The sequence below is a fragment of the Neoarthrinium moseri genome (assembly GCF_022829205.1).
Source record: "Neoarthrinium moseri strain CBS 164.80 chromosome Unknown scaffold31_Wmoseri_CBS_16480, whole genome shotgun sequence".
NCBI classification, from domain to species: Eukaryota; Fungi; Ascomycota; class Sordariomycetes; order Amphisphaeriales; family Apiosporaceae; genus Neoarthrinium; species Neoarthrinium moseri.
In genome coordinates, this window is record NW_026055145.1 from 204,323 (window position 1) to 218,151 (window position 13,829).

The 13,829-nt window shown below is 52.6% G+C and overlaps 5 protein-coding genes across 5 annotated transcripts; 3 read left to right on the forward strand and 2 right to left on the reverse strand.

Moving 5' to 3' along the window:
• Positions 1-199: 199 nt before the first annotated feature.
• On the forward strand, positions 200-4,324 carry JN550_007816 (uncharacterized protein; the record flags this gene model as incomplete). The annotated part of the gene is made up of 5 exons (XM_049319708.1): positions 200-830; positions 888-2,282; positions 2,662-2,925; positions 2,979-3,053; positions 3,108-4,324. The coding sequence occupies 5 exons, from the start codon at positions 200-202 to the stop codon at positions 4,322-4,324; spliced, it is 3,582 nt and encodes a 1,193-aa protein (XP_049170172.1).
• A 1,532-nt stretch (positions 4,325-5,856) lies between these two features.
• Positions 5,857-6,389, forward strand: JN550_007817 (uncharacterized protein; the record flags this gene model as incomplete). Its single annotated transcript, XM_049319709.1, has 2 exons — positions 5,857-6,038; positions 6,101-6,389. 2 exons carry the CDS (start codon positions 5,857-5,859, stop codon positions 6,387-6,389), a joined length of 471 nt encoding a protein of 156 aa, XP_049170173.1.
• Positions 6,390-6,960: 571 nt separating this feature from the next.
• Positions 6,961-7,437, reverse strand: JN550_007818 (uncharacterized protein; the record flags this gene model as incomplete). Its single annotated transcript, XM_049319710.1, has 2 exons — positions 6,961-7,277; positions 7,341-7,437. The coding sequence occupies 2 exons, from the start codon at positions 7,435-7,437 to the stop codon at positions 6,961-6,963; spliced, it is 414 nt and encodes a 137-aa protein (XP_049170174.1).
• Positions 7,438-8,919: 1,482 nt separating this feature from the next.
• Positions 8,920-9,720, forward strand: JN550_007819 (uncharacterized protein; the record flags this gene model as incomplete). Its single annotated transcript, XM_049319712.1, has 4 exons — positions 8,920-8,971; positions 9,034-9,156; positions 9,209-9,433; positions 9,500-9,720. The coding sequence occupies 4 exons, from the start codon at positions 8,920-8,922 to the stop codon at positions 9,718-9,720; spliced, it is 621 nt and encodes a 206-aa protein (XP_049170175.1).
• A 165-nt stretch (positions 9,721-9,885) lies between these two features.
• JN550_007820 (uncharacterized protein) lies at positions 9,886-10,797 on the reverse strand (the record flags this gene model as incomplete). The annotated part of the gene is made up of 1 exon (XM_049319713.1): positions 9,886-10,797. One exon carries the CDS (start codon positions 10,795-10,797, stop codon positions 9,886-9,888), a length of 912 nt encoding a protein of 303 aa, XP_049170176.1.
• Between the last annotated feature and the right edge of the window lie 3,032 nt (positions 10,798-13,829).

Consider the following 13,829-nt stretch of genomic DNA (forward strand, 5'->3'; position numbering starts at 1 on the left):
CCGTATTATTGGCTGTCGAGGTCGCTTGGGCGGTAACGAGGCAGACCTGGGCCCAGCAGCCCACTTGCACACTCGGATTTTCGGAGCTTGACGCCTCGTCCCGCCCGTTTGCTCCTCGTCGTGGCATAGCTAGTACCCTGGTCTTGCTCAGCGGGACATTTGGTGAGGGGCAACAGAAAAGGGCAGAAAAGTTCACAAAATGGCCAAAGACAAGAAGAAGGCGGGCAAGGCCGACGCCAAACAGGCCAAAAAGGCCGAGAAGAAGGCCAAGCAGGAGAAGAAAGGCGAGAAGAAGATCAAGTCCAAGAGCGCCAAGCTAGAGGGCAGCGATGCCGAGGACGTGGATCTCGATAACATCCTCGAGGAGTACAAGAAGCAGCAAGAGCAGTTTCTCAAGGTTACCGAGACCGTGTCCGAGGCTGCACCCAAGCCTCGCTCGGCCTCGACCTTCCTAGCCTCCCCGTCCAACAGCAACCAGCTGCTCCTCTTCGGCGGGGAGAACTATAACGGTGCCATTGCCACGTTCTACAATGACCTCAACATCTACTATATTGACCGGGATGAATGGCATTGCGTCACATCCCCCAATGCGCCTCTGCCTCGCTCGGGCCACGCCTGGTGTAGGGGAGGCAACCAGAGCAACTCCGTCTTCCTGTTCGGTGGTGAGTTCAGCAGTCCCAAGCAGGGGACCTTCTACCACTATAATGACTTCTGGCGGCTCGAGCCCAGCAGCCGAGAATGGACCCGGATTGAGTCCAAGGGCAAGAGTCCTCCCGCCAGAAGTGGCCATCGTATGACTTACTATAAAAACTACATCATCCTATTTGGCGGTACGTAACACTGGGGTGCTCCTTTGAATGTCTGTTCTTGCTGACGCTCCAGTCAAGGATTTCAAGATACCTCAAATCAGACCAAATATATGGCTGACCTATGGCTCTATGATACGCAAAACTTTGTCTGGCACAACCCTACACTTCCAGCCGCGCAGTTGAAACCAGACGCAAGGTCGTCGTTCACCTTCTTGCCTCACGATCAGGGCGCTGTCCTGTTTGGTGGATATTCCCGGGTGAAAGCCACGGTATCGGCGAACAAGTCTGCAAAGGGCGCGTCGCAAGGACAGAGAAATATCTTGAAGCCAATGATTCACCAGGACTGTTTCTTTTTACGCATTACCCAGCCTCCCAACGACGCTCCTGCTAATACCCCCCCAACCGTCCGGTGGGAGAGGCGAAAGAAGCCGGCCAACACTCCCAATCCAGCCCGAGTTGGGGCAACCATGGCGTACCACAAGGGCCGTGGCATCATGTTTGGCGGAGTGCATGATGTGGAACAGAGTGAGGAGGGCATGGACAGCGAGTTCTTCAATCAGTTATTTGCATGGAATGTTGAGCGCAATCGCTTCTTTCCTCTGGCTCTTCGCAAGCCCAGAGCTCAAAAGAAGAATGCAGGCACCGAACAGCGAGTTGGACGACGCGGTCGAGCGCAAGCCAACGAGGAAGAACTCCTGAAACAATTGGCAGCATTACAAGCTGGGTCCTCGCTAGAAGACGTTGATAACATTGATATTGACATCAAGCCCAAAGACGAACCGGAGGAGCCCGAAAAGCCAGTGCGAGAGATGCCAGTTTCTATGGAGCTACCCCATCCGAGATTCAACGCCCAACTGACCGTCCAAGATGACGTACTTTACATGTACGGTGGCACTTTCGAAAAGGACGACCGCGAGTTCACGTTCGATGACCTGTACGCCATCGACCTTGGCAAGATGGACGGCTGCAAGGAAATCTTGAGCCGTGAGCTCGAGGATTGGGTTGGCTCGGAGGATGAGGACTCTGAAGAAGACGATGAGGATGATGGCGAAGACGAAGATGACGAAGAAGAAAACGAAGAAGGCGATGTCGAGATTGCAAACGAGGAGGAGATCCGCCAGCCCAGCAAGAGGAAGAAGAAGCAAGGCGACGAAGAGTCCAATGCCGATTCGTCAACCACCGCCAGTACCAGCGCGACAGAGGAGGAGAGTGAAGCCGACACCACGGCGACGTCTGTTGATGATGGCCTACCTCACCCCAGACCCTTCGAGTCCCGAAGGGAGTTCTTCACGCGCACGTCCAACGAATGGCAGGAGATCTTGATGACGAACTTGAGATGGAAGAATATCCAGCCGGAAACCCTGGCCATCAAGGAAATCAAGACGAAGGCATTTGAACTGAGTGAAGAAAAATGGTGGGATTGTAGGGAGGAGATCACAGCATTGGAGGACGAACAGGAGGCTGCTGGTATTGGTGAGGTGGTATCACTGGCTGATAGGGGTGAAGGTGGCACAGGGGGCGCCGGCAGACGGAGGTAGAGAAAAGTTCGAAAGAACCAATAAAAACTCCCTATATGAGGAAAATACCACGCAGGAGGTTCTTCAGGCACCTGACTGCGTCGAAGACAATGCCATGTTATTATACCTAAGTTGATAGATTGTTGTTGCCTCACTCCGACAGCATCTCAAACCGGTGAGCAATGGCAACGGCTTGAGGCTCTGGTGGCAAATCTGCCTATTTGGTGGGGCGTGCGCCAAAGTTACCAGAGTGAAAGCGCCACAACCCCGGACCTAGCCAACCATTTACACCAGTCCAGATATCGACTGTCGTTGCTGTTGTTATGTTTCCTTAGTCACGAGTCCTCTGGCAGACACGTTCGCTCTCCCGGTTGCCGTATTGTTGTTCGAAACGCTCGATACTACTCATTCCCGCGTCGTCACTCACTGCACCACGAGGCCTGGTTGCAGCGTCCCAGCTGCCAAGATGCCTATCGGTATTCAGCGGCTCAACGCGAAGAAGTCGCAGCCAAACTCACTCATCGTGTTCATCAAGCCACTGAAAGGACCAGATGAAGCTGTAGCTCAGGATTTCCTCGAGCGCATTGCGGCGCAATGTCGTGAGTTGCCTCGTGATCAGCATTGCGCTAGGTCGGGTTCTAATCTGGAGTAGTGCCTGTTATGAGGGAGCACCACCTCTCGGTGATGTCTCTCGAGGAGTATGAACCAAACCGGGAGTTCGTTGGGCGTAACTTCAACGCAGGGGAAGTTATCCAGCTAGTGCTAAAGTCCCCGTCTACAGGCAGATGGCTGCCGTTCAATTACGTGCAGATGGTGATGATGCATGAGCTGGCCCACTGTAAGCAGATGAACCATTCCAGAGCATTCTGGGCCGTGAGAAACGGGTACGCAGACCATATGCGCACACTATGGTCACAGGGCTACACAGGTGAAGGACTCTGGGGACGAGGCGCCCTCCTCACGACCGGCGAGTTTGAGACCAACACCGTGCGACCAGACGAGATACTCCCGGAGCATCTTTGCGGCGGCACATATCGTTCACGGCGACGCAAGCGCAAGGCGAAGGATCAGCTCACCTATCAGCAGAGGAAGGAGCGGCGGATCCTGAAGAAGTTCGGCGCGAATGGCGTGGCGTTGGGCGAAGATGAAGAGGTCAAGGCCGAGCTGGAAAAGGGCAAGAGAACCCAAGCAAAGCCACGAGTGGCGGGCAGCAAGAGGGGACGCGAGCTGAGGGCGGCGGCGGCACTGGCTAGATTTGACCAAAACAAGAAAGCCGCGGACGAGGAGGACGAGAAGACGATCAAGGTCAAGGATGAGGACGAAACGGCAAGTGAACAAGAATCAGAGACAGCGAGCGAGGACGAAGAAAACGTCGACGCTACAGACATCAACGGAAAACGACTGCTCGATGGCAAAGGCAACCGCATGATCAAGGTGTGCGAGGATGAGAATCCAGACGACGTCGATGCTAAGAGGGAGCTACGAGAATTACAGTCTTCTATGGCTGTCAGCCCTGCCCGACCGGTGGCCCGTACGACACCATCAGCCAACAGCGCTTTTATAAAGCGTGAGGAAGATGAGAATGACACACGTGCGGATATATCCAGACTTCGCTCCCCCAATACCGCGAAAGAATCATCTACGCATGGATCTTCCAAAGCAGCCGTTCAGAAGCAGGAGACGGGGATCGCCACACGTAGGTTGGAAAACGTCAAGCCAAACAACAAGCTTCCGCAAGATGCAGCCGAGACCATCAACACTCCTGCTGCCGCTGCCAAACCGAATCCTCCTACCGAGCGTGCAGGAGTTTGCCAGATGTGCTCATACGAAAACGGGCCCGTTTGCTTAATATGCGCCATCTGCTCCCATGTACTGGATGGCAGAAAAGACCCCCGATCTTGGAGCTGTTCCAGTCAGACTTGCAAGGGAAGTCAATATCTCAATGCTGGCGACGTTGCAGTCTGTGGAGTGTGTGGTGAGCGAAAACACATGTTATGAAATGTTTCCCTCGCCCGCTATGACTCTTGGCAGCCCCTTGGCCCTCATGCCAACGGCGGCATACGAAGCTCAAGGATTCTTGGGCCATGACCCTGGACTAAAATTCGAGGCCGAGGGGATGGCGAAGTCATGGTGCGTGATTCTACGTCATTGAGGGCATGACAGATGTGTAGGATGGCTATGGACTGGTAGGGCCACATCTGGATCTATAGTACGGAGCACTCTACGGAGTATACTAGGCCACTAATGCTCACGGGTCAAACGCCAACCTATCTCTCACGCGCGCCATATCTGTCCAAAACTACCCCAGGGTCGTTAGCCTTTGGTTGAGAAGCGCGGTTGCAGCAAGTACACAAATCACATACCCAAGCCGAGCCGCAGTATCACCTTCGTCCCAAGTTTTGTATGTGTAGGGCAGAAGAAATGGGCTGTGCTTCCATCAAGTTGGTCGGATCGACGCCGAGGTGAAACTGCCGACAGATCTCCTTAATGTGGCTTAGCAGCCTTTCGCGCTATAGTCCCAAATAGGCTCTGGTATAGGCTCAAATGAATAGTTTCGTTTCAACTGGACAGACGCCCTAGGATCGTGAGTTGAATGTTCGGCTTGGTTACATCGAACCAAGAGCCAGTCAATCTAATCGTGGCAAGCAAAGCGCACACACGGATGCTGACGCCTTTCTTTCTACGTAGCAGTGCTAGGACGTTTCTCGTTCTTGCCCGGGTCCGACTGCGTTCCCCGGGTCCCACTTTTGTATCAGCCATCCCGATTTGCTCAGCGGAGCACCACGATATACCCCGGTCCTCGCCTGGTGCCGTTTCAGATTCACGACCCTCCACCCCAACCACAGCTTCTTTTTCCGCGATGGGATGACTGGCCGGCCTCTGCCCAGCTTTGTGATTCGAAGATCTCCCCATGGCCGCCTGGAGAGTTGCACCTGGTCTCTCGGCCTATGATCCTCACTGCGACCAGGTTGCAGGGCACTGATCTACATACCTCTTCCGGCACATCAACCGAACAGGGAGATCCCCCTCAAATTCCACCCTAACCTTATCCCCGACACCTCTACTAGAGCGGTAGATCGCTTCGGGGCTAGGAAGGAGCTGCGCGAGCTTTTCTTCCACCTGGATCATCCTTTTCTACTCCCCTTTCGCCCCTCATATCCCGCTGGATTCCACCGCCATGTGTCTGTTGTTTCAAGACTAGATCTCGGACGAACACTCCATGCATCATCGCGTGCTGTTTACTGTCTATATACGCTGAGCGTTCCTCTTCAATCGCGAGCTCCTCAGTGCAGAGCACCTCTTCCCGTCTTTCACTGCGGAGTCGATCATTCCGTCGATCGTTGATCGCATTTCATTCATTCTTCCATTCTATCCAAGGCACGGCTTTGCCAGTCTCTCTTTATACAGCCTTCTGCACCGCAGACTAGACGTCTTGCATTTACATTCACTTCGATTCTTCATCCTGGGATTTTCGACACGAACACAGCCCTTCTTTTCCCCAGTTTCCAGGTTTCACACACAACACAGCCATGTTGCCAACTTCACTTCTGCGGGCCTTTTTGCTCGCTGCCACCGCGACCCTTGGAACGGCTCGTCCATCATGGCCGCATTTCACTGTGGGACAAGAGCACGTTGAGGTACTCAGCATGCGTGCCGCCATGCCCTTAAACCCAGCTGCCGTTTACGACGTCACATGCGTTGACGCTAGCCTGTATGTCATCCTTCTCCTACCTCAAGTGCCCTTGATGTACATGTCAGCTAACCTATCCTCAGGAGAATCGTCTTCCACGACGAAAACGTTGCCCAGCTCTCGATATGCGGGGGTATTTCGGGTTCAAACACCAGGTGTGCCGGCGGGCCCCAAAGCACGGAGGCCCAGTCGGCTTCAGCCAAATTCACTCTAGCACCGGTCACACCAGGCGCAGTTCTCAACATCTCCAAGGTCCGGTGGGAACAATGCGTACGCGCCGCGAGAGCAATATGCCCGACGGGAAGCATGGCCGGTACATGCAGGGGCGGTGCATCGAACGGAGACGTCAAGTTCTCGCTGGAAAAGCCATGAAGGGCTCGTTTGCGTGAGAAGGAACCGGAGCCTGTTCATAGGCAGCAGCATTACATACAGCATTAGCATTTGGGAGTTTTGGAGTTTGATGATACCATGAGAGAAAAATGTTAGGCGCATCTCTCCTGTTTTTTTTCGGAGAGGGGAAAAGCATGGTTGGCGGACAAGGATTAGGGATCACCAACGAAGAATGAAGCTGCAATATCCACTGGAGGGATAAATAAAAAAGGCTCCTATCGTCTTCGTTGTGCAGTAGTCACGTAACCTTGCCCGGTACTGTCCGAATTCCATACCATCAACCAGAAAGAGGACTGTCAGTATAGGATTCATCACGTTGACTATCCATCAACTGTTATACACGCATGAAGTCACAGTGATACTGGAATTCTCTAACGCAGATGCCTGAAAGTGTAAGCTCTGAGATGTTTTGGTGAATTATAATCTAGAAATCTGTAACCGCAGATGTCCAACTGAGTCTTCACCCTACTGGATCGAAAAGAATACAAAGACTGCCTGGAACTATTGATCAAAAGTCGTATGTTGATTCGACGGGCACGATGACGCCTGGGGTCTAATCCGTGCGCTGGTCAAGATGAACGTGCTCCGAAACGGGCGTCTTGTCGGCGCCGCGCTTGTCCCATACACCATTGAATAGATAGTCATTGGCCTGGACTTCCTCTACCGAGGCCACAGCGTCCGGGTTTTCAGACTTCAACTGGTCAAGAAGAGCCGAGAGTCGTGACTTGTCGATGGCAGTATCGCCGTCTCGCTTAGCCCAAACACCATTGAACAGGTAGTCGTTGGCCTGGACGTTCTCGACCGAGGCTGCAGCAGATGGATTTTCGGCCTTCAAACTGTCGAGAGCATTCTTGAGGGCCACTCTGTCAGCTGTGGTAGATGTCAGCGTTCAGCGAGATCTGGCGTATTCGTTAAAGTGGTTGGGGTCTATACCACTTGAGAGCTCCCTTGCTGTGGCCACCTTGGCTGGGAGAGCCATAGCGCTCAAGGCAGTGGCAACTAGGCCGAGGAAGAAGGATGTCAGGTTCATGTTTAATGACAACCAACGAGAGGAACAATCGTAGAGAGTGGATGATTTTCAGCGAATTTGGTAGGCAATAAAAGCGAATATTGTGCAGCATGCGGCCATGTTCTAAAGACCTCTTTCTTCATGGGGCTTGAGGAGGAACTGATCTTATATATAGTCTCAAGGCCCTGCAGCCAAGAGTAATAAGGGTCATAATTGTGTAAAGTCAAGTGAGTAGAGCTTGGTGGAAATAAAAAGAACCCAGCATACTTGTGAACTCCGGTTAAGTGTGTTGGGGGCTGATGCCAAGGCATAAACGACAACAACCAACATTATCCCCTGAGAGTGTCACTGCTGTTCTTACCCTGCCCATTCTCGACGCTTCTGAGGGTACCTTCATTATCGATAATCTAACAACTTAGACTGGCTTTGCCCCCATGGCGCATGGCTTCATGTTTTCAAATATGGTGGCGTGTGTAATTTCGCTCTTGGTAGTGGAAAAATTGCAATGTGACGGTCCTGCGCCCTGGGACCAGTCTCTCGGGTCGTTTCAACATATACCATAGATTCCAGACCACGAGCGATTGGCTAGCTGCATGCTTGTTAAACCTTATTAAACTGAAGGCTCGTTCATTGGTTTGATGAAAGCAACTTCCAACACACTCGAGATCTGGATTCCTCCACCAGACGATTTGCTACGGCTCTGAACATTCAGAGAACACCATTAGATCCAGAATAATCAGGTATATGGATCACAGAAAAATGAGAAACGTAGTCTTTTCAACCAGGGTCTAGACAAATCACGGTGTTTTGAATTATGAACCGAGATGGGTTGACCGTGTTAAGGGCAATACCACGGCTTCTGACTTGGCGTCCCGCATGATGCTCATAAGTAGAAAATGTCGTCACAAAGCGTCATGCAACAAAAATGACTCCTGCCAACAGAACAAGGATTTATAGTTACCTTCCAATTCAGATCTACGGCCATCCAGCCTCTTCAATAGACTCCTTTCCAAATCGATACCCTTGTGATTGTTGTGGTCTGTTGGTAGTTGGTAGTCTGGTACTATGCAGGACGAGCTCTCTCATCCCTTGGCTGCGAATCGGATTGCCCTTTTGGAAGTTCGTCGGTATGCACCGAAATTGCCTTGTATTCTACATCTGGATTTTGAAATGAGCCTTCGAGCTTACCATAAGCGGAACGTCTGGCAATCACCCCTTTTCAGCAATGAGGTCCTGCTGCTTTTGCGAGAAATTCTTCATCACTTAAACTGATCCACTTCTGACTGTTGAGATACCGGAATACCTCAGCGCCATCAAAGCTACATAGTCGATGAAATGAATATGAAGTCTTATTCTTCGGAGGACCGCTGCCAGGATGGTGACGAGGTCGCTTTACTAGGCGAGGGAATATCCCCAACGTTGAAGAAATCCGCGCATAGGCGATTTCGGCATCTACTTTGCCTTTATGTGTTAGTCGTCTTCCAAGCAATGGTTATGCTTACGATGTTCCTATTGCGACCTTCGTCGAACCGCGATCCCACGCTTGCCATATGGTGTACGTCCTCGGTACGACATGACCATGAAAAGACTTACTTGCTGACGAGGAGTGAATTCCAGCACCGGCAAGCGAAGTCGTCCAATACGAAATCCGAGACATGGCTCCTTATTTCTTCAACAGAAGTCCATGGGTTGGGACCAACCGAGAAGCCTTGGATGCCATGTGGGCTGACCTATACGATTGTAAGACTTCAAGAACTCATTCCGCTCACTTACTGACATCTTTCGTTGAAAGTTGGCACTTCTGGAATCAGCCCAGAAGAGGCTTCTAACCTGTTCAACGCCACTGCGGTAGCGCCGTTGGCGGAAGATGTGTATCTCATCGAGCTTCAGGTCATCCACGACCTCCATTGTCTCAACATGCTACGAAAAGTTGCATATCCAGATCAGTACCCAGATATGATTGATCACTACGAGAACGGCACTGTGAACCATGACACCACTCAAGGCTTTCACATTGGTAGGTTGCCTATATATCTTTCTTTAACACTGATACGATGTCACTGACCTTGGACGCCCTACTCAGACCACTGCATCGATGCCTTGCGCCAGTCTATTCAGTGCACCGCTGACGTTACCCCCATCAAGTGGCAACATCACCCAGACGATGACTATCACGTATTCCCCCTGACATGGTCCACACGGACGTGCAGAAACTTTGACGCAGTCAGAAACTGGGCGAAGGAGCGACAGGTCCCAGCTTGGATCCTCGACTATGGGAGCAAGAATAAAACCCGTAGCTCTTGAAGGAGAATCAGTTTCACATTTTCCAAGTAGTCTGCATGCCAATAGTAGTTGTCAGAATGAGTTGCAATTTCTATGACATTTCGAGGGTATCATTCACAAACAACGCCTGAAGTGATCGTAAACCATTTTGATCCTGAACTCCTGAACCCACGCCGGCAGGCATAGTTAGATACCGTATCTCGTGACACACTCCTCACGATGCGTCTCGAGACACTCCAACGCGCAAACCCTTACGCCGCACTTCAGGCATTTGACCCTGCCCCAATACCCGCAGACCTCGCAGAACACCCGCGGGGGATATTTCCTGTCCTCGTCGTTCCAGCCCGCTTTGGCCTCGAGGTACGTCAGCGGCGGTGCAGACATGAGCGCTCGTAGCTCCTCATCAGACGGTAAGGGTGGTATCCGGGAGGCTAGGATCGGGTCGTTATCCGAAGGGTGCGGGGGTGGCAGATGTCCCGTGTATGGCCTCAGGAGAGTGCTGCCAGTCTCCGGCGCGTCTGTCATCTCGGCATCTTCGTGTTTCACCGCACCTTGCCTGCCGGCCGCATTCGTGGCTGCGTCGGGCTTCTTCTGCATCGATGGAGCAGCCCCGGTTCTTGCGCGGCTGATGGCTGCCGTCGCTGCTGCTGCCGCCGAACGCGAGGAACCACCGGTCGCTGTGCTTGTAGGGGCAGCAGCGGCCGCGGCCGCAGCATTGCCACCCTCGCCCAGTGCGATGAAATCGTCCAGGTAGTTGGCAAACGTCTTCTGGCTCTGCAGGATCTTGCGCACGTTCGGGGTGTGCTTGCCCTGGTTGGCGCGGCTGCCGGCGGTGCCGGGCTTCGGCGGGATCGGTATGACGGCGTCGCGCGAATTGTCTCTGTCGAGGACCTCGAGCTCCCTGCGGACCTTGGCCTCCTGCCGGGCATTGAGGTCGGCATAGCTGAGCTTTGCGCCGGTGTTGCGGGCGCGCTTGCGGGATTGCGTGTTCGAGGACGCCGCGAGATTAGGGTGTGGACGCGTATCCGGCACGTATGCCCACCCAGGCGCTTGAGTCGTCCGCGCGCCGGCTACTTCTATCACGCCGAAGTTATTCATCGTGAGAGGCGGCGTGGACTTATGATTGTGTGGACGTCGGGGTCGTGTCGGATGATGTAGGAAAGGTTTGAGCGACAGCGGAAAGCTTCCGCGCCAAGATGTCATACAATTTGGACACTCAAGCCAAGCACCTAGCTTCCTGTCCACCTATAGTTACCTTAGTAGGCGGCGCCTGCACTATTGCGTGATTTCTGCCCGCAATACAAGGTAGAATAGTAAAATATCGCTTCTCGCTGCACTTATACTGCATCACCATGCTCAAGAGATCCATGGCTTTGCTTCGACGTTTAAGTAGCAATGTTAGGCTGAGCAGTCATATTAGCGAGCCACCCTGGCTGAGAAAGACTTGCATCTCCAACTAAATTCTTGTGTCTATCACAGCTATAGAATGGTTTCTACCGTGACAACTATCCCAAGATCGATGCCTCAGTACCTTTCTTCCTTGGTGATCGTTCCACCAATGTTACTATGTCACCGTCAAGGTCACACCCTCTAAGCAGTTCAAGTGGTCTGTAAATAACTCCCTGATTCTGGACCGATCACAAAAGTCTCGAACAGAAATGACCACTCCACCGTCAAACATATGAGGGCTCAGGTCCATAAGGAGCGAGAAACGAACAAGGCCGCCCCCGAAAGCGTTCCCCTTCTACGCTGCTCAGATGCCGGACGCCTCTCCTGGAAGCCTCTTCTCTCGCCCGCCTCTGAAAGCGTGATCCACGAGATGATGAAGGCAATGGCATCTGCATTCTTTGACACGAGAGTTCTAGGCACGAACGCTTTGATTGGCAGCAATATGGCAGATGGGAGTCATGCAGCCACGTGCCAAAGTCGCTCGGACGCGCCAGAGATACAGGGAGCAGCTATCCAGGTCGATCAAAGGGCACGGTTGTTGTCGATTCTTGGCTTCATGGACCGATGTCATTGTGCCTGCACGTGTTCGTCCACACTGACTGCCAGACAGACAGACAGACCATAGCAAGCATGAAGAAATGCCAAGACGCGTTGCAAAGCAGGTATCAGACTCTAAGTCTCTAGCAGGGCCAGTGCTAGAGGATCCGTGCCACTGCTGAGGCTTCACCTAACAAGCAACCAACAAGGCACTAGCTGGAGCAATCGCAATAGCCTCAGTGTCCATTCGCTGTCGTCGAGCTTAGACCCTCAGCAACGGGTCCGTCCCCCGCACTTGAGAACAAGGGTCAACGTATTCCAGACAGACATTGTCTAGAAAGTTGAAGTCGCGAACTCGATCTTGACTAACTAAATCCACTCCGTGCGTTTGCACCGGGTCAAGGATCGCCGCACACGTTCTGCAGGCGCCAAGCTGCTCAGTCGCAGTTTTCATTACATGCATTTACTGTTGATTGAGCAAGACCGCCAAGCTTTGATTCTCTTCGCGTGCGTCGTGGTCCTGCTGCCCCGGGCGCCACCCTCAGGACCCCCGGTCTTGGAACTGGCGGGAAAGGCCTGAGCTCATCTCGCCGAATCAGATCCCGATTGGCCCTGGATGTGACTGCAGGCAAGCCGGCCCCTGGCCAAGCTCTCATGGTATCCACGAACGGTTCTATGAATATCGTGTTCTGGGCAATCCCTTCCATAGGTTGCGGAGACTGAGTTCCCCATAGTTAGCTCCCAAGGCCCCTCCGCTCACAGGGCTCTGGTGTGCCACGATGTTACTGTAGCAGAGCTAAGAAATAGTGAGAGATCACTTGTAATATTAGCGCAGCTGTTGCGGGAGAGGATGCTCCTAGCCGGTGATCAATTTGGATGATTGATCGCATTTGCATAAGTATACCTACGAAATCTAATCACAACTTCACCGACGGCGGATTGCTTTTTTTTTCTTTTTCGGTCAAAGAACCACTGCGGAAGGCTATGGCCGGATTTCTGACTGTTTGCTCCCATTATCATACCATGATCTATGGCCTCGAGCCCGTAGCGGCTAGTGGCCGTGCCAAGTAAATGACACAGAAGAAACCGGGTTGCATCAGTCGAGCCATTGCTAGGTGCAGCTCTTGCAGAACTCAGATGATCTGAGATCCGCTGCATCTAAGTTCTCGCGATTCTTCTCCAGTGAATCGGCGGGCTCAGTCAACAGAGCGGCGAAAAAGGTCTGTGGCAGTGTGGCCCATTTCTGCACGTTCAGACATGCTCCACGTGGTGGTCAGATGTCTGCTAACCTTGAGGTGTCTGCTCAGATGCCAAATACTCAACCAATGCCTTCAATTGCGTTGTGTCATCCCATGTCTCTAACCCATTACCCTGCCTACACTGTCTTGGCCGTGCGGGAGAAAGGCACGAGGAATCTGCCGGACACCAACACGAATACTAGTCTGGTTTCTTGAAGGAAGCTAGTCGATCATTTGTCTGGAGTTGAAATCAGACCGGGTCAGCCAGCAACCCCCGCCCGTTTGCCGTCGGAAGATTTTCTGGTACGCCCGAACCTTAAAAAGACAAACGGCAACGACTGTCAACCTGTCAACAGTAGTACAGGCAATTGGCATTGTATGTAGTTACACAGACACCTAACTAGTGTGCGAGTCGTAGATTTGTAATGTAGTATAGACTACATGCCTGCGCTTGGCTCTTTTGAAGACACACAAATCGCCATAGGGCGCACAGGTTGGAACATTCCAAATGCAGTTGCTGTAGCTGGGCTGCACATGGCATCAGCTCCAATTGCACCAAGTGCTCATACCGAGAGAACGTTGCTACTTATGCAGCACATCCATTATGCGCTCATGCACTCCGTCCAAGCTATACCTTGCATCCGTGCATAGTCCCACAACTCTTCTGGATTTCAAGTGCGTTCTGGGCGCTGCTGCACGCAGAGCCGTATTTGCGTATGACGGCTAGAAAAGTGGCTTCGTGCAGCCGTGTCAACGTTGGCAGATTTTAGTCGAGGTGCTCAGATCGTGCCGCGTTTGCTTCTTGAGCCTACCCCTGCCCGAACCTGTTGTCTGGTGGAGTATACTGACTGGTATGTGGGGGGTTCTGCAAGGGCCCAAGCGTGCATCTTGACTGCTTTCGGGATC